Source organism: Scyliorhinus torazame, chromosome 6 (assembly GCF_047496885.1).
Source record: "Scyliorhinus torazame isolate Kashiwa2021f chromosome 6, sScyTor2.1, whole genome shotgun sequence".
NCBI classification, from domain to species: Eukaryota; Metazoa; Chordata; class Chondrichthyes; order Carcharhiniformes; family Scyliorhinidae; genus Scyliorhinus; species Scyliorhinus torazame.
The window spans coordinates 281,181,871-281,202,152 of record NC_092712.1 but is presented as its reverse complement, the minus strand read 5'-3'; the positions used below and the strand labels follow the sequence as shown (position 1 = coordinate 281,202,152).

Genomic DNA, 20,282 nt, shown 5'->3' with positions numbered 1-20,282 from the left:
GATTGCTTTCTTTGGTTCTTTGTGCTTCTCAAATACCAATTCTTGGAGCGTGAGGCAATTTAATTGTTTGGTAAATGTTTTTGGCACCTAGTGTCTTTTCTGAACAAACTGCTGGCATTGGTGCCAATAACTAACAGGGCGGAGTTGGCAATGGGACAATGAATGACGTGACACTGAATCATTGGCCACATTGCTTTAAGTTTTGAAAATCTACAACTCTCAGCTATACCTTTGTTACAATCCTCTTGCTTTCTTTGCGTTTGGTGGCTGAAACAGCTGCTTGTCTGATAATGCCTTAATTTAAAAATTCTCAGGCTTGTTCAAATCCTTACCATGGGCTTGTTTTCCTTTATTTCTGTACACTTCTGCAATTACACAGGCACAGAGTAGGTCATTTAGTCCCTCAAGCCTATTCAGTCGATGGGTGGAATCTTAACATATTTCTTTCATGGTGTCAGGCTGAAACCCAGTGCGTAGATCTCCAGTTGCACAGAACTATTTTCACTTCAGATCTTAAGCCTTTCTGAGTAAAGAAAATGAGTGGCCCTGATTTACACCGTCGGTCTGGCAGGACAGGGCCTGCTAGAACCGACAAAGTTGACACCACATAGATCAGGGTGACACCTTTAAAGGGCTCCCAAATCGGAACTGAAGATCAACTCCACCCCCCGCCCCCCAACACGGAGGTATCGCCGGCATTACCACCCCCTACTGCTCCCCCTGCACAATCATCGGGACCTCTCTCCACATACCCACCCAGTAGATATCTCCGGCGTTTCACGCCCTCACCATCCACTGCAACCCCCCCCACCCCGGTGCCTGTAAGTTCCCCCCCATGCCCACAAGTTTTCTGCTCATTGTCCGTTACCACCATACCTGCAAGTTCCCCCCTCGATGACCTCAGCGCTCTCCCCCTCCACCACACAAAGCGAGAACCCCCACCCACGTGGCTCCCCAGAGGGCCCGCCCCTGGCACTGCTCTCATCACTTGCCCCTTGGCGCAGGTTGGCACTAAAACATTAAAATGAGGTTCTCACCTTTTGTGGGCGTGAGCCTTGTGGCATCACCAGCGAGGGGCATGGAAAATCGGGAAACCCAATCTCTCGCATTTCCCAAATCTCTCCAGATTTTCCACCCACGTCAGCGATCCCATGTATGTTTAACAGGGGCTCAAATCGCCCCCATTCAATGAGGTCATGGCTGCTCTGTAATATACTCTATGTATCTGTGGGTGTCTATATTGCTTGGCTGGTAAAAATTTGTTAATCTCCGTATTAAAATGAACAATTGTTTCAGCATCAATTGCCATTCACCACCTACCATCAAGGCCATTTACAGAAGAGAAATCCAAACATCTGTCAGTGTTTGTGTTTAGAATGTTTCCAAATGTCATTCCTGAAAGATCTGGCTCAATTTCTACACTTTGTCCCCTAGTCCTGAACCCCCCAACCAGTAAAAACAGTGGCTGGAATTCTCCGGTCCCCCTGCCGCCTCTTTCCCCTCCACGCCCCCCCCATTTGGATTTCCTATTGATGCCACCCCATGCCGGCAGGAAACTCACGGGCAGGGGTCCGCTGCCAGCGGGAAAAGGGGATCCCCACAGATGGAAAATTTCAGCCGGTTTCTCTCTAATTACACTGTCAGTTCCCCTTGATAGCTTGAAAATCACCCCTTGCCCTTCTAATTCCAAAACCCCAGTTTATCTAATATCTCCTCATGGCTGAACCCTTGGAGTCCAGATATCATTCTAGTATGTCTATGCTGCACTCACACCAAGGCCAATATATCCTTCCTAAGGTGTGGAACTGCTTACGGTCATCCAACAGTGGTCTTACCAGGGCTTTGTATAGCTGAAGTGTGACTTCATTCCACTTGTATTCTAGTTCGCAATGTGGAAATGCGAGCATTCCATTAGCCTTTTGATTATCTTCTGTTCATCACATTTTTATCATCAATATAGCTGGGCCGCCATGTCTCTTTCAACCGACACTATTTCCAGCTTTCCACCATTTGGAAATTTCCTTCTTGGGTCATCACAGTTGCCTACGTTGAAATGTATTTGCCACAGTTTTGCCTATTCACTTAATCGAGGAATATCGCCGTATAATTTTATGCAGCCGCCTATACTGCTTATAATGCCACCTATCTTTGTGTCACCAACAAATTCAGATATGTGGCTTTCTATCCAATTATCTAAGCAATTGAAGAATGCAGTGACTAGCTGAGGCTCCACACAAATTCTTGCGGGATCACCACTAATTAATTAGAGTACCTGCTCATTATCCCTACTCTGTCTTCTGCCCTTCGGTCAACTTCCTAATCGGGCCAGTAATTTGGTTTCAGTTCCATAAGCGTCAATTTCAGCTAACAATCCCTTATGAGGGAATTTATTAAGTGGCTTCTGGAAGTTTATACCAATAACATCCATAAACATTCCTCTGTCGGCTTCTGTGGTCACCTCTTCAAAAGGTCCAAACGGGTTTCTTAGTTAAGAGCACCTTTTCCAAATCCATAAAGTTTCTCGGAGTAGCTGAAAATGTTCAAGGTGTTTAGTCACCCTGCCCTTAATTATAGACTGTAATAATTCCCCGGCAACAGATGTTGGGCCAACTGGTCTATAATTCCCTGGATTCTGTCCGTCAACTTTCATAAATAGTGAAGTGACATATACAATATTCCAATGTAAGGGAACTGTGTCATATTGCGAGGATTATAGTTAGGACATTTAACATGTTCTCCCTTACTTCCTTTAAAGTCTGAGGTGGAAACAATCTGGTCCCAGGAGTTTGCCACGCATTAGTGCCACCTATTTTCTTCATTCCTGTTAAATTGCTGATACTAATTTTGTTGAGTCCCTGTCCCTGATTCTATAGTTTCATTAGGAAGGTCTCTTCCTGTGTAGTAAATACTATTGTAAAGTAATTATTCAGCATCTCCACCATTTCTTTATTTTTCAATGATAACATCATTCTCATCTTTTCAAGAGCGCACAATGCTCCTGATCACCCTCTTTTTAAAAAAAAAAATAAAATTGTAAAAAGAAATGTGATGTTGATCTTCCTTTAAGGGGAGGCAGTGACGGAATGGTATTGTCACTAGATTAGTAATCCAGAGACCCGGGCAATGATCTGGGGTCCCGTGTTCAAATCCCACCATGGCAGATGGTGAAATTTGAATTCAATAACAATCTGGAATTTAATGTCTAATGATGACCATGAAACCATTGTCGCAAAAACCCACCTGGTTCACTAATTTCCTTCACCTACCATCCTTACCTGGTGGTCTGACCTACATGTGACCCCAGACCCACATAGCGATGCGGTTGGCTCTTAACTGCCCCCCTCTGAAATGGGCCGAGTATGCCACTCAGTTCAAGGGCAGTTAAGGATGGGCAACAAATGCTGGCCCATCCTTATCTATCCCAAGAACAAATTTTTTTTAAACATTCTTTTCGTAATCCCTTTTTGTAGCTCAGTTTTGTCACCCTCTTATTGCCTTTGTCTTAAAAATAACATTCTGTGACTCGGTGTGCATTAGAACTCTCTCCTGAGATATAAATAGAAATTGCTGGAAATACTCATCAGGTCAGGCAGCATCTATAGAGCAAGCAACATTTCAGGCTGATCATCTTCCTAGTGGAGCATGATAGCCCGAGTCCCACTGTCATATCTGGTTGCCATATTGAAAAGGCGTGCAACATCACTGTGGAAGAAAGAAGATAGACCTCAAGAAAAAAGAAGATTTTCCATCAGGAACACTCTGAGGCAGGAAGATGAACCTCCTCATGACACTGAATCCATAGAATCCCCACAGTGCAGAAGGAAGCCACTCGGCCCATTGAGTTTGCATTGACTCTCAGAGAGAGCACTCTACCTAGGCCCAATCCCCGATCCTATCCCTGTAACCCCACCAAAGCTGCACATCTTTGGACTCTGAGGGGCAATTTAGCATGGCCAATCCACCTAACCTGCACATCTTTAGACCTGGATGAAACCCACACAGATAGGGGGAGAACGTGCAAACTCCACAGAGATGGTCACCCAAGGCCGCAATTGAATCTGGGTCCCTGGCGCTGTGAGCAGCAGTGTTAACCACCATGCCAGCTTGGGATTTGAACTCACACCTCCATAGAAACTGGAGCCTAAATCCAGTGCCTCAGATATTTTGGCCACACTACCACCTACAGATGTTTTCCCCCCATCCACTTCTGTGGTGTTGAATGGTGGAACAGACCCAAGAGGGTGTGAGTCCTACTCCATCCTGTTCCTCTGTCCCTATCATCAGAGTCTGGTCCAATCATGAGTCTGTTCTTCGTAACATTCAAGAGAGATTCCTGAGGCTTTGAAATCTCTTAAGGCATTGAGATCAGAGAACACCTACGACCAACTTCTATACAGAGAAAATAAGTTCTACCCATGCCATCAGATATAAGAGTTCTACAATCAAATTGGTTGATGAACTAGCTGACAGGCTGCCCTGAGGAAACTACTTATATTATTTCTACTTTTTAAAGACTTAAAATATTATCAAATAGAAGAGCCTTTAGATCTTGCTGTGTAGCATTTTACACAGAAAGGAAACCACCTCTTGTTCTTAAACTCTTGTAGTGTCCAAAACAATGCAGGGTATAGGAGTGGATGAAGTTGATCTATTCCACTCTGCAACCCATCCTCTCCAAAGTCAGAGAAATATGATGCGGCCATTAGACACCAGTGTATGACACATTTCACATAGTATACTAACATCCCAAGACACCTCACTAGAGCACAATGGAAAAATTAGGGTCAAAATGGACACACAGCCAGAAAAGAAAATATTAAGATATGTAATCAAGAGCTTGAAGAGATAGGCTTTAAACAGTATCATAAAGGAGGGGAGAGTGAATTCTGGAGCTTCTAGCTGAAGGGACAGCAGCTAAAAGTGGGGCAAAGGGATTGGTGATGTACAGGAGTTCAAAGTAATTGAAAATCTGTTAACCTGGAGGAGGATATCGATACCAGGACGGGCAAGGCCATCCAGTGATATGAATATGAGGATGTGAATTTTAAAATCGAGATGTTTGTGAATTTTAGGGTCACTCGAGGCCAGTGTGCACAATGCTGATGGATTAGAATATGGGTAGCAGAGCTTCGGAAGGCATCTTACTTTAAGTGGTAGGTTGCTTAAACAAGACCTTTGGCAACTGCTGCACTTCAATGACAGTACAATGTCACGACCCCCTGGGCTAGTGCGCGGTCAATTCCAGCCCTACTTGACCTGGAGGCGCAACACAATTGAAATTAACTATTAGGAAAGAGGGGTGAAAAGGAAAATAATACGAAAAGTAAAAAGGATACAAGTCTCTGTTTCAGATAGATGTCTTCCAGTTTAATTTTTTGTTTTGTCCAAGCCTTCAGTACGGTGAGGAATTTGCTTTCAGCCTGTAGATTCATAAGGATCTCGAGACTTCCCTGCAGATTAGAAATCAGAAGTTAGGAAACCGATTTTGGAGAAAGGGAGAGAGAGAAAGCAACTTCGACCTCTCCTCTCGGCCTCCACGCGTGTTCTGTTTCCATCCTGGATCCTCTGAAAACCTCCCAATCACTGTCTGTTGCTGGGCAGAATATGGGCCGAGATTCCCTGAAAGCGCGGCTAAGTGTTGACGCCGGCGTAAACACCAGAGTGTTTCACAACGGCGCACAGGGGCCTCTTGGCCCAGCAATTCTGTTGCCCACAGGGGGCCAGCACGGCGCTGGAATGCTCTGCGCTGCTCCAGCTGCTTGCCGCGGGTCCGCGCATTGCGCACTGGCGCCGTGCAACATGGTGGAACCACACAGCGGGCTGGCACAGAAGAAGGTAGGCCCCCCCCCGGATCACGCGCACCCGCCGATCGGTGGCCCCCGATCGTGGGCCTGGCTGTCGTGGATGCTCCCCCCCCCCCGGAGTCAGATCCCTCCGCCCCCCCCCCCCCCCCCCCCCCCCCCCCTGCCGCCAACCAGGACGGCCACCGTGGCCACGGGTCTGAGCTCTCGCCGGGTGGAACCATATGGGAACCACGCCGGCGGAACTTGGCGGGAACTCAGCCAGTTGACCGCAGAGAATCGTCGCGGGCGCCTCTTTCAACGAATCCCGACCAGCGCCACGTCGACCGCGCGCGTGCAGCTGGCGGTGATTCTCCGAGCTGGCGCAGGCTCAGAGAATCCCGGCCATGGTCTTTGGCCAATCCACTGGCCATCAGCCAACCAATCAAACTGAATCCCTCTGATCTCTCAGGTGCCAGAAAGTCTGAGTTCTTCTGCTAAAAATTGAAACCTCCATAGCACAGTGTACTATTTTGCAACTTTTGACTTCCTCACTTCCTCCGCTCGACTTAAAGGTATACGTCCATTAAATATCAATGGAGCAAAAAATGATAACGACAAAGTGAAAGAAATGGGAAATGAGGGAATCGACAGGGACGGTCCTTACAACAACTAAACACACATTCCTCTGCCTGTGGGTGAGCACCTGGACTTTTGTCATTTGTACTGCAGTAGTTCAAGTGGCTTCATTAGCTCATTAGTTGAACCAAGGTTGCTGGAACTTGTGACTAACCTACAAGATGCCGACTGGTATTCCAGAAGAACATCTCTAAACCTCCTTGTCCAGCAAGTGCACATGTTGTGACGATTGCCCTCAAGGGGGACGAAGCAGAGCAAAACTGATACTTCCTACTCCAAAATGTGGCTTAATTTAGCACTTTAGAATTTTCTTAAAACCACACTCGAATAGCCTGTTCCCTACTGATTGTTGGTTAAAAGCATTTTTGTGGCAAAGCTAAAATATACATTAAGTCTACTCCTTGTAGAGATTTCTATCTATGCATTCCAAAACAGATGTTCCCCAGATGCGGGAGTTCTGCAATCCAATCTGTTTCTCACTAATGAATGAGCCAGCAGTGAAATAGGTTTAAATCCACTTGCTTATTTGGCTTGGTATCATTACTGAGGTACTGTGCGACGCCAAGTTTCAGGAGGCAAGCCATGGGCTTAATTTGATGACGAGACAAGCCAGCATTCCGTAAATGGTGGAAAAATGGAGGTGTAGGCGTCTTGATTCGGCCATTTTGCTTTTCCACAGAACAGGAGAGAGCTTTGATCTTCACATGCTGGAGATTGGACTGTAAACTGCAGATTCCAACATAAGTTGGTGCACATGATGAATTGATTTTCTACCCAACTGAAGAAGGGGGCCCAACACATTTTTCTACATTGTATTAACACATTCGTCATCAGCCACAGTTCTGTTCTTCTGGAATGTTGGAGCCTCGACTGAGACTGCGAGGGTGTTTTCTTTGGTCCAACTATTTAGCAAATCCATAGATGCCAGCTCATAGTAGATCTATAGGCAACAAACTACAGTGGACCAGAGGCACTGAATGGGAACCTTGTGTTCCATACTGACCCTCCCTGTCAGCTGCTCGGAGAATGGATGATTAATGAAAAGATAATATGCTAATAAAACTCTCTATTTGCAAAAGGACAAGCTCGTACCTCTTACCTCCTCAGACGAACTGAGTGATGGAGATTGTTAGTGCATTTCCATAACATAAGAACTGGGTTGAAATCCAGCCCCGACTTATGAGATAAGGCTCTTGATTTGGATTTCAGCAGTCTCACTCCAATCTCCTGTGAATGGGAGTCCAAATCATTAAAGCTGCCCACAATGCAGCACAAACTTGTACAAAATTGGCTATCGACTTCAAAAGACGGTTGAAAATCGGATAAGTACTGAAAAATAAACTCCTGCATCTTCTCAATCCACTGTGTTCCTCTGCCGCAATTATGGTAGAATTTGCCCTGCCAGAATTGGGCTCCTGAGCCACACAAGGTGATGCTTAATCACAAGAGTTGACTACCACGACACAAACCGTCATCTTACGAGATGGAAGGCTGCCATAAGTAAGCCCTGGTTTCGCGATCCTCGACTAATCGAGATTGCTACCAGGGAAGAACTTCTTCACCTGAAGAGCTTCTTCACCTCCATATCAGCGGTGAATGTCAAAAGTAGAATGGTTCTCTGATGCCCATTAACACCCTTACTAAGCTCAAGTAACGACTTCAAAATTCCTGCTCCTTCACAATACGAAGAGCAATCTCACATGAGTTAAGTATTATTGCTATGTTAAATCTGATTCACACCTCCTTCTCTCTCTCCCCCCCCGCCCCCCCCCTACTCCCCATCTCAATCCCTGACATTTGGGACGAGCCTCAAGGATATTTCCATTTCTCATATCCAATTTTGTAGTCATGTTGAACGAGACTGCCAAGATACTGAGAGTTGTGTTTCAAAAATCGCATAAACATTTCCAATGTATTCATATGGGATGACAGCAGTGCAGAAACTGGGCATCGATTTGTGGGGATGTGCCGCCAGTTATTACAGCCTGGTCAAATTTGCATGAGGTGTTTTTTTTTTCTTTATTGGGAATTATGGAAACCATTTCCACAGCTTCTCAGGTTGTAGTGGTATTATTGTAAGCATAGAAAGATCATTTGTATTTCCCTAACTGCAGTGACACCATAAATATAGTGAGACAATTTCCACCAGTCCCTGATTGCAATGATATTGTAAACATGGTGAGATGATATATGAGCAGCGTTTTTACTGATATTGGAAAAGTGGTTTATGAAGAAAGTATTTATTAAGTTACATAACAATTGGAAATGCCAGCAGGGCAGCGATTTCAAGATATATATTATATATATGCAACCATACTATGATTCACTGTGCCTCCTTTCAGCCCCTGACCTAGAAAAAAGGCAGGAATGTTTTGTCCCTTTGTGCCGGTGGGACCTTCCAGTCCCGTCTGCAGCACACCCCCACCACAGGTTACTCGGCGGCAAGGGGTGCATTCAACGGGAAACCCCATTGACAACGGAGGGACCAGAAGATCCCACCACTGGCCAATGCATCGTCACCGCCACCACGGAACACACAGCGGGGGATGTGTAAAATCCCGCCCATAGGAATATGAGTCGCTCATCTTTCCCTGTCAATTCATTTTGATAATGGCTGATCTCCATTCAACTTGCTACCTTTGTTCCATATGTATTGATTTCCTTGCGCAATAAAGACCTATCCATTCTGACTTAGAAGCTCCAGCATTTGAGCCTACTGGAGGGGATAGAGAGTTCCAAATTGTTATCACTCTTTCCTGATTCTCCTCCTTAGCGGCCATCATTCTTAATTATTGCACCAGAGAAAATAGGTAATCTATTTTGCGCTTATTTATTGTTGAATATTTTTCTCCACAGAAGTGAAAGACTATGAACCTGCCTTTGGTTCCAAGGTCCGGGAGCATCCCTGTGTAGAAAGTATGAAGGATGTTGTCCTTCGAGATCGGGGAAGGCCTGAGATCCCAAACAGCTGGCTTAATCACCAGGTACTTTAACCATCATTTATACCAGTGAATAACGTTATGGCATTCAGTAAGTTAACCATCACTTTTTTTATATTTTTTGCCAATGAGGAAATCAACTGTGCCCTGTGTCATGAACCAGGAACTAGCCCCTCAGCCTTAGTACAGACACCAGAGTGTGACTCTTGAGATTTGCTTTTGTAGTGATAGCACTGGGAAATTGCAAAGGAGTGCAAGAAAACCAGCAGCATGAATAGCTCATTCAATCTTTCAGGCTAGGTCCTTCTGCAGACATTGCAAAATTCCATCCAACCACGCATCCTGATTAATAGTGTCACCTGTGGCTCAATGGTTGAATCAAACGACGTAGGCTCAAGTCACACTCAAGAGACTGAAAGATTCCCATTTATGAAAGCGTCAAAGCTTTTCAATCTCCTCAAGTGGTTAATCTCTTATCAAAACAAACTCCTCTTCATACCCCTAATCCTTCAGTAGCATCTTTAAGCTGTTAATCAAACTGTGAGCTCACAAACCCCGCTGAAATAATTATAGCTTTTGAAACTCCGCCAAGCCTTCATAATGAATAACCCTTGGGGAAATTTCAACAAATAACTATTAAAACTGCTTAAACAGATGCGATACTAGCTGGCCTGTCAGTCTAAGCAATTTTTAACAATCACTGCCTTCGGCAGTCAGTTTTTATTTTACAGTTTAAAGAGCAGGGTTTAAAAAACCCTCCGATTATGACAGTTAAACAAATCTATTCTCCCATCAAGAGCATTTCTGTCTACTCCATCAATTTGTGATTCCCACACTGTGGGTTAAGGCCTATGCAACAGCCAAAATGGGGTCTGCTTGAACTCAGCACTAAGTTCAAACAGCTGTGCTGAGTTCAAGATTTCCTCCTGTGTGATTCATTCCCTGCCCCCTTTACTCATCCAACAAACATTTGCTCTATCAGAAATGGGGATGAGACTCTGCATCCGGGTCCTGCTCACCATTTTTAAATGTCTATCAAAATTTCCCAACTTTGTATAAATCTGGTCTTCACGGTCTGCCCATAATTAGCACAGCTGCCCTTGCCATTGTCTACATGTGTGAACATCTGGTACCTTTCTTCCCAGTAAGTCAAAATGGGCCCCCTTTGACCCACAGAAGCCAAGCCACGCTGGCTTGTCATGGGACAGAATTTGAAGCAAGTCACTCGACCATAAGGTTTACCATAAATTAAGATAACTGTCCCAGAACATAACGATCTTGATCTCACCCACTGCATGCACTGTCCAGATGCAAAAATGAGCTGATCTCACCCAGATAGCAGGAGACGAGCTAAGTTGAAGGAAAGAACTTGTGTTCATATCGGATCTTTCAAATCCTCAGAACCTCCCAAAGTGCTTCTCGGTCAATGACGCACTTTTTGAAAGTGCACTCACTATTGTGGTAGCCCATTTGTGCATACTCGATGGGCAGCTTAGCAACCTGGTGCCAGGAAATTGGGTGTGGCATAACAGTTTCCCAAGGGTTGGCTGTGGCAATTTAAAGGAGGCATAATTTTTTTTCCATGTGTCGCAAAGAGACGCAACACTGGAGCAGCAAACAAGATGAGTTCAGAACCTCCAGCATCAAATCCTTTTGATATGGAGAACGAACTTGATCTACTGTAAAAAAAAAACATGTTGCAAAAATAGCAAATGGTGTCTCCAAGAGCAGTCAAGGATCCCCTTTAAATGTTTTTCCACATGACTGACACTTGTGTATTTATGAATAGATAGGGTTTATTATTCAGGCCACACCCCATCCTGTTTTTGAGAGTTAAAGAGGCAACAATGGGATGAAAATTGCCCCCTATTCGCATCCATTTGCAGCAGCTGCTCCAAATGTTGAGGACTGGCCAATGGAGGGGGTGACAGGTCACCAGAGGCTGGCAGACAGATGTGTTTTTGTGGTGAGGCCTTCTCCACCCCGACCCACTCTCCTTCCCGACTCTCCAGTGTCCCTCCAAAACCTCGTGCCATACCCCGGGAAAAAAATAAGAGTTTACTATCCGTTGTGTCTACCCTCTATCTTAATTAGTAGGTTAGTCTTATGTTGAATATTCTTGATTTTTAAAAAAAAGTATAATTTTAGTCAATGACAGTCTTCAGCACTGTTAACCAGGCACAGCCAGCACAGTTACTAGAGTTGGAATATGAAACTAATAAAGGACGGAAGAATTAGTACTGGAGTGAGTTCCCGGTTGGGAGGAAGTGCCCATATGTTTTACTCTTCTAGTTCTTTTGAGGTGAATCAATCTTTTTCGCCAGCCCCAAAATAGAAAATGATGCTTTCACTGAGGGTGATTCAGTCACTGCTCTGGCTTCTCCACAATAGCTGAACATCAGTTCAGGTAAGGTTAGGCTGATGTTGCTGTAGGAGTGTATACCTAAGACGGCCACCAGATTCTTCAACGTTACAACTTGCCTTGCGCGATAGCCCAGAGGAATGTGAAAGGTACCATTGGAGGGAGATCTGGGGCGGGATTCTCCGACCCCCCGCCGGTCGGAGAACCGCCGGGGGCTGGCGTGAATCCTGCCCCCGCCGGTTGCCGAATTCTCTGGCACCGGATATTCAGCGGGGGCGGGAATCGCGCCATGCCGGTCGGCGGGCCCCCCCCCCCCCCCCCCCCCCCCCCCCCGCGATTCTCCGGCCCGCGATGGGCCGAAGTCCCGCTACTGGAATGCCTATCCCGCCGGCGAGAATCAAACCACCTCTCTTACTGGCGGGACTAGGCGGCGCGGGCGGGCTCCAGGGTCCTGGGGGGGGGCGCGGGGTGATCTGGCCCCAGGGGGTGCCCCCACGGTGGCCTGGCCCGCGATCGGGGCCAACTGATCCGCGGGCGGGCCTGTGCCGTGGGGGCACTCTTTTCCCTCTGCCTCGGCCACAGCCTTCACCATGGCCAATGCGTAAGAGACACCCACCCCCCCCCCCCCCTGCGCATGCGCGGTGATGACGTCAGCAGCCGCTGATGCTCCCGCGCATACGCGGACTTCCGCCGGCCGGTGAAGTCCTTTCGGCCCCCACTGGCATGGCACCAAAGGCCCTTCCCGCGTCCGGCAGCGCGCCAACAACTCCGACGCGGGGCTAGCCCCTCAAGGTGAGGGCTTGGCCCCTAAAGGTGCGGAGAAATCGCACCATTGGGGCGGCTCGGCGCCAGAGTGGTTCACGCCACTCCAGCCCGCCGGGACCCCCCGCCCCGCCGGGTAGGGGAGAATCCCGGCCCTGATCGCTAGCTGGAAACATTGGTGTCACGCTGTCCCTGCACCCACATGTGCCTCTCTTAGGGTCGGTATACTTTTAACCAACATTTGTGGAAACATTCCTCTCTCCCTCTTTTGTTTTTCAGCTTGTACAGCAGGTATGTGAAATCATTGTGGAGTGCTGGGACCATGATCCTGAAGCACGCCTCACCGCCCAGTGTGTAGTGGAACGCTTCAATGATCTGGAGCAGATGGAGAAGCTCTCTGGCCGGAGCTGCTCCGAGGAGAAGATTTCGGAAGATTGCTCTGTCAGCGAGACCAAACAGAACCTGAGGGTAGTCACCGTGGCGTAAAGTGTAGCCAGTAGACCGAAAAAGAACAAAGGCGGAGAACGTGTGGTCGGGTGGGGACAGTTTGGTGGAACTTTCGCTTCACTCTCACGGAAGAAACTCTCACGTCATTTAACGAAGGATGGGCCATTCTTCACGAAAAGGGTGGAATTCTGGGAACTCAGGCTGGGATATTTTTTTGTCATAGGATTGCAATTACTGACCAGGTTAAATCACCAGCAACTGCTCAGGAAACCAAAGATTCCATCACGTAACCCTCATCCTTGCACTTTATCAGTATATATATATATATAAGTATATACTTCAAGGAATTTTCAATGTTTATTTCCAATATTCAAATAAGGGTGTTCATAGGGACAAGTGTGCCTACTTAATGGCCCTCTTTAATGGCATTAAGGAACTGTATGCAGTGACAAGCCATGCAAAAATCCACTCCCTCGCCCCCCAATTTCATGTTTTAATTCATTTATTCCCTCATTTGGTATAATATAGAAGGTTATATAGTTGGTTAGTCAGTTGACTACGGCTGGATCGTGATGCTGAGAAATGCCAACAGTGTGGGTTCAATTTCTGCACCGGCTAAGGTTATTCATGAAGGTTCAACCTTGCCCCTCACCTGAGGCGTGATGACCCTCAGGTTAACTCACCACCAGTCAGCTCTCAAAGGGGGGAGAGAAGCTTGTGGTCCTCTGGGACTGCGGTGACATTTATTTATAACAGCAGCAAATGCGCCTTGTGTGTCCTTAGAACGTCCCACTGTTATTGTGAAATAAGAACAGAACACTGCTGATTACACTGAACGATTGAAGGCAAACAGTTGCATGGGGCGGGATTTTCCGGCCAATTGTGCTGACAGGATCTTCTGGGAGAGGGGGGAGAAAATCCCACCCATGAGCTCAAGTAAAAAGGAGAAATCGGGGCTGAGCGGAGGGAGGATCAGAAACCCAGTCTGTGTCTGCCACGTTGATGCTAAGAGATCAGTGCCTGTTGTTAATGTAATGGTGACCGCTGCCCTCTCTGGAGTTTGAAACTATACCAATGTGAAGTAAAACCAAATCTATTCATTCTGTTGGAGAGGTGGGTTTGGCTGATTTGATGGTCTGACAGGACAACTGATTCACAGAATTGACTGAGACATTATCATTCAGATGATAATGATCATCAGTCTGTATGCAAATGTACCCTGAAACGTTTAGCCAGTATGACTACAGATCTCTCTGAAGTGGTCATTGGGCAGAGTTCAAGCAGGAAATGTTGGACTTAATGCTTAGTCCGTCTGGAATCCACATTATCTGGGCCGTGCCAATGAAACCGTCAGCGTTCAGAATACTTGTCGCTTTCTAGATGATTTCGGAGACCAGTGAAGCATCAGCCACATTAGTGCACGAATGTGGAACTGGAGTCACATGGGGCTCAACTGGGTAAGGATGTTTATCTGTGACAATCTGACAGCTTCACGGTCCTTTTTAGTGCCCAGTTCACCCCAACAAAACACAGTACAGTGGCTCACAGATGAAATAGGCAATTCTTGGGAGCATCAGAACTACTTCTGGTGGCCATGGAATGATATCGGAGCATTCAACAATTGTGGCGGGGAGGAAGGAGCATAGTGGGGCCGCCAAAAATGCAAACAATTGCGTCGAATATGCACTCATATACACACAGCCTTTGCATGTGATCTGGTGAGGACTTTATTGAGAGGCCAGTAGCCAGGCTTGAACATCAAAGCAGAGGCTGCACCCTGATTTGAGGGTGTCCGAGGAAAGGTCTGGCTGGGGTACGATAGTTCATCAGAATTCTCTCTGGACTGTACCGAAATCTATGTTAGTCCTGCCGTATGGTTAGCTGGAAAGTGGTGTGTGCGCGCATGAGTGAATCCCATAAGACCAGAAGATATAGGAGCTGAATTAGGCCACTCGGCCCATCGAGTCTGCTCTGCCACTCAATCATGGCTGATATGTTCCTCATCCCCATAACCTCTGATCCTTTTATTAATCAAGAACACTAGATTTGTGCTTGATGTGCTCAATCCTGACCCAGGCCCGTTTCCGCCCAATCGGAGATCCAGGTCTCTGTGGCTTTGTGTTAGTCCGCTCTCTACCTGTTGCAATGGTGTTCTGATGTGAATCCGTTAAGGGGATAACCAATCCAGTCAAGGCATTAGTTAGTGGTGAAACCAGTGTGTTTAAAAGGCGAAAGACACCTCTACTAATAATGCTTATTAGGGCAGCACATTGGTTAGCACTGCTGTCTCACTGTGCCAGGGTCCCGGGTTCAATTCTGGCCTCGGGTGGAGTTTGGACTTTCTCCCCGTGTCTGCATGGGTTTCCTCCGAGTGCTCCGGTTTCCTCCCTTAGTCCAAAGATGTGCAGGTTAGGTGGATTGGCCATTATGAATTGCCTCTTAGTGTCCAAAAGGTTAGGTGGGGTTACTGGGTAATGGGGATAGGGTCAGGGAATGGGCCTAGGTAGGGTATTCTTTCCAAGGGTCGGTGTGGACTCAATGGGCCGAATGGCCTCCTTCTGTACTGTAGAGATTTTATAAGTTTTTGGAGGAATTGTGATTGGTTCCAAAGGTGGGGCTGTGCCACTAGTTTTGGAATCAATTCACTTCCATAGTAATTCAGTCAACCCCACAAAAATAATTATCCTTGACATTTTCCTCTCAATCGGTGACAGTGCACAATGTTTTATTGTCAATGCACAGAAAATGTTGTGCTACTCTTAACACCAAATCAACAGTAGGAATGACATTCTCCGATCATACCACGTAGTGTCAAAACGACACCATAGATTAGGAATGAAGCCGAGACAAAAGGGTTAAGCTTCAAGGGCAGGTTACTTTGACTCAGTGTATATTCACGTGAGTATAGAAAATCATGAGGTGATCCAATTGAGGTATTTAGCCTGATTAAAAGTTTTGATCAGGTAGATAGAAACGATATACTCTGAATAGGTGTGTTGAACTGTGGGCATAACCTTAAAGTTAAAATTAGGCCATTCTGGAAGCATGTCTTCCCCCAATGTGCAGTGGAAATTAGTAGGTCTCTTCCCTCCAAAATGCCGTTGAAGTTTGGTTAATTGTGGCAAGAGCATTAAGGAGCATAGAATGTAAATGGTGTTAAGATTCAAATCAGCCATGCCTAACACAATGAAGGAACAGGATTGAAGGGCTGAATGACCTATATTTTTGTTCCTATGGTTCCATAAAGACTATGATTAAACAAGATTGCCAAACCCATTATCTGAGGACGTGCGCATCCTATTAACATGCTAATGTTGCTTGGAACTGAAATATTATATTGCGAGTTCTTCACTGCAGACTGTGATTATTTTTTTAAATATTGCAAAATTTAAGCTGCACATACATAAAACTGACTTTATAAACTGGCTCCGTTATATTAATTGGTTTTGTGGGGCTTGGAGATTAATCAAGGTTCAGGACTATAAGCTGTTTGAATGTATTTTTTTATGAAATTGTCACTATATATAATCTTCATTTTAATATCTCTTGTAAATGCTGGAGTGCTCAACTTATATTAAGTGCCTAAAACATTGTTTTAATACACGGAATTGACATTTATTTCAAAAAGATGTAAGGTGATTTTTTTTTTCATAGGACTAATGTGTCTGACAGTCTTTCGAAAACTTTTATATTGCGATTATGATATTGAGATTATGTTAAAGGGACGTTCAGGCAATCTCAGGACAAAGAGTCATTGGCGAGGGTCATTAAATGTCACGCTCTCCATGTATTGCTTGATATATTGTACAATTGTTTAAATGTCGAAGGTTGTCCATATAGGAGACTGCACCAAAGTTTTCATTGGTGCAGGCATCGCATGAATCAAATAATTAACCATCCAACCGCCTCAAAGGTGAAGCAGGAACTGAGTGAACAATAGGCCCAACCGTTTTTGTTTTAAACTTGTTTTAGTTTTAGACCACACGTATTGACAATTACTTTGACCCAGTCACTTAACTTATCTAACAACATCTGTTTGTTCCACTTTTGAGCCTCAGTCTTGTGGCACAAGCCAATGTGAAACTCTTTACCGATTAACTTTCTCCCAGCATTCTTGGGCCATCCAACAAAAGGCAGAAAGTGGTTTTTAATCCCCTTTTCTCAAATAGGAAATTTGTTCAGAATAAAATCCCATCTTGCTGTATTTATTTACAAACATAACTCACTAATAATTGTTGGATGTTGTGATAAATACAAACCATTTTGCAGTAAATGTTCCAAAATGACTTGGAACTTCGGTCTATTGAATAGGAATGAATGTAAATTGGTGCACAGCAGGGAAATAGAAACTTTATCTGAATGATTAACAATATATTTTACTCTGTTTAAAGCAATAGCCAATCTTATATGTACGTGTGTAAATGCACACACATATATAAATTATCTTTGCAATGTAAAGAGCGTATTGTATATATTAAAAAGAAACTATTAAACATTATTTGCATCTCATTGTATAAATAAAGAGAAGTTCTAAATTCCTCTTCCCGTTGTGTGCTTTTCATCCCTTTCTTTTGCCACCATGTAAATGCAAATGACATAGATTTCCTGCAAAAATAACATGTTGGGATACAGAATGTGTAAATTCAGACATGACATGTCGTATTTGTAGCATCCTGGAATGAGGAAGTGACTTGGACCTACTGTTTGTGTGGTGACGTGGCCCCTTTAAGGTGTGATATCTTGCGGTCCACGTGACTGGCTAGGGGCCTATTGTGCATGGAGTGCACAAACCCTGACCAATGGGGAAAAAGCCCGAGTGTGGACCAGGGAATCCGAGACCTCTGCATGTATATAGTTAATCTTTCCTTCCTTTTGAATAAACCACTTTTGTTATATAAGAAGCCTCATCAGTGTTGTCTCAAGCTTCCACAGTTTGCAAAGCTTTCCACCATTGGGCTTTTCCACACTAGAGTTTTGATTCATTGATAGAAATAAGTCGACAATATTGTATTATCATGTGTCTACCTGGATGGTAGAAGATGAACTAAATGTCCTCTTGGTCTTATTTGATCTAACATTTCCTGTGTTAATATCTATCACCCACTCGCAATGGAGACAATGGCTTGACCTAGTAAGTAGATTTCTGATAAAATGTTGTGGAAATGAATTTTCAATGCTTTATTCTTGGAAAGAATATTTAATATGCCAAAGAAAAGAGGAAATGCTTTAGGAATGCCACCTACTTCACTACAACAGGAGTGGTGTTAGGCCTGGATTTACTGGTTAGAGTTGACTTTTTGTGAAGATGTGTATAAGTCAATAGTTATGGCCACATTTACTGGTATACAGTTTTAGTCATTCTTTTAAAGAAAGGAATTAAAGCAATAGAAACTGTACAGGGAACAGGGAATTTTGATAGTTGGATTGTTCTCAGAGATGTCTTCAATGCATCAAGATCCTATTGATAGCTGTCCACTTACCCCTACGTGCTATGTATCATTGCACCAATCAGTGAGACAGATTTTATAGAATATGTTCAGCATTACGAGGAAATGCTACTGAGATACATTATTTCATAATATGCTCAATTAGGTCTATAATTTGTGAACGGTTAATATACTTGTTCCCAATCCCTTCATTTTCCCAATTGATCATGGGTATGTTTCATATTCCAATATGCATAAGTTACATTTACCCACATTGAAATCTACTCTTTAGCCCATCCGCTAATTGTTTCAAAATGTTCATGTTATTGATTTTTCAGTCACCTGTTAGTTTTGAATAGTTTCGTACCAAGAACAAGTCTTATTAAGCGTCCTTGGCACAATCCACCCGAAACATTTCTCTGTCCAGTTTTGTGCACGTTTGGCCGTGTGTGTCTCGGCTGCAGCAGCTACTAGTGTTAAATGGTGAGGTCTTGCAGGTGCCACCATTGAGTCCCATACGGCTCATTTACATATGCTGATATGGGTCACGCCCAGTGAGGGTGCGATCCATATTGCGACGTCTCGCTAGATTCAACGGCCTTGTCCCAACACCAAGTCGGCTGTGATGAGCCCATTGAATCGCGCCCCTTATTGATGAGTAAATAGCTAGAGAATCCAAGGCAGAGCATTTTTTAAAAATTCATTTATGGGATGTGGGCTTCGCTGGTTAGGCCAAAATTTATTACCCATCCCTAGTTGCCCTTCAGAAGGTGGTGGTGAGTGGCCTTCTTGAACTGCTGCAGGTGAGGTGTAGGTAAACCCACTGTGCTGTTAGGGAGGGAGTTCCAGGATGTTGCCCCAGCGACAGTGAAGGAGCGACGATATATTTCCAGGACAGGGTGGTGAGTGACTTGGAGGGGAACCTGCAGGCGGTGGGGTTCCCAGGTATCTGCTGCTCCTGTCCTTCTAGATGGTAGTGGCCGTGGGTTTGGAAGGTGTTGTCTAAGGAACCTTGGTGAGTTATTGCAGTGCATCTTGTAGATAATACACAAGGCTGCCACTATTCGTTGGTAGTGGAGGGTTTGAATGTTTGTGGAAGGGGAGCAATCAAGCGGGTTGTTTTGTCCTGGACGGTGTCGAGTTTCTTGAGTGTTGGAGCTGCACTCATCCAGGCAAGTGGAGAGTATTCCATTACATTCCTGACCTGTGCCTTGTAGATGATGGGTAGGTTTTGGGAGGTCAGAAGGCGAGTTACTCACTGTAGGACTCCTAGCCTTTGACCTGTCTTGGTAGCCACAGTATTAATGTGCCTAGTCCAGTTCAGTTTTTGATCAGTGGTAACCCCCAGGATGTTGATTCTGGGGATTCAGCAATGGTAAATACCACTGAATGTCAAGGGGCGGTTATATCCTCTCATGTAGGGGATGGCTATAGCCTGGCACTTGTGTGGTGTGAATGTAACGTGCCTCTTGTCAGCCGAAGACTGTATATTTTCCAGGCCTTGCTGCATTTGGACATGGGTTGCTTTATTATCTGAGTCGTATATGGCGCTGAACATTGTGCCATCATCCGCAAACATCCCAACTTCTGACCTTATGATGGGAGGTCATTGATGAAGAAGCTGAAGATGGTTGGGCCTAGGACAAGATTGCAATGCCTGATCTTTTGCACAGACAGAGACTGTTGCAAAGATTGCTTCTGAGGCCTGAATCAGGAAGTCCTGCCCCCAAACATGGTATCTACCATTTTTGCATGGCAGGGATGTAATGGGGGCAGGTTCCCAGATGGACACCTGTGGTTCACAAATGCAGCTGCCCATCTAAAACAGCAGTTGCCTCCAGTCATGTTGGATTTTTTCAGCGATGAGCAGGAAACATGATGTGTGTAGATTAGACCTGGTAGGAGCAGTCCTAAACAATGTGGTGCT

General features: G+C 45.1%; 1 protein-coding gene across 1 annotated transcript in view; it reads left to right on the top strand.

Annotated features, from left to right (window-relative positions):
* tgfbr2b (transforming growth factor beta receptor 2b) overlaps positions 1–17,467 on the top strand; it is a 109,829-nt gene extending 92,362 nt beyond the window's left edge. The window contains exons 6-7 of the mRNA XM_072509764.1: positions 9,276–9,403; positions 12,762–17,467. Of these exons, the coding sequence (XP_072365865.1) occupies positions 9,276–9,403; positions 12,762–12,968 (335 nt within the window). The 3' untranslated portion in view covers positions 12,969–17,467. The remainder of the gene's footprint in view (positions 1–9,275; positions 9,404–12,761) is intronic.
* The last annotated feature ends 2,815 nt before the right edge of the window (positions 17,468–20,282 follow it).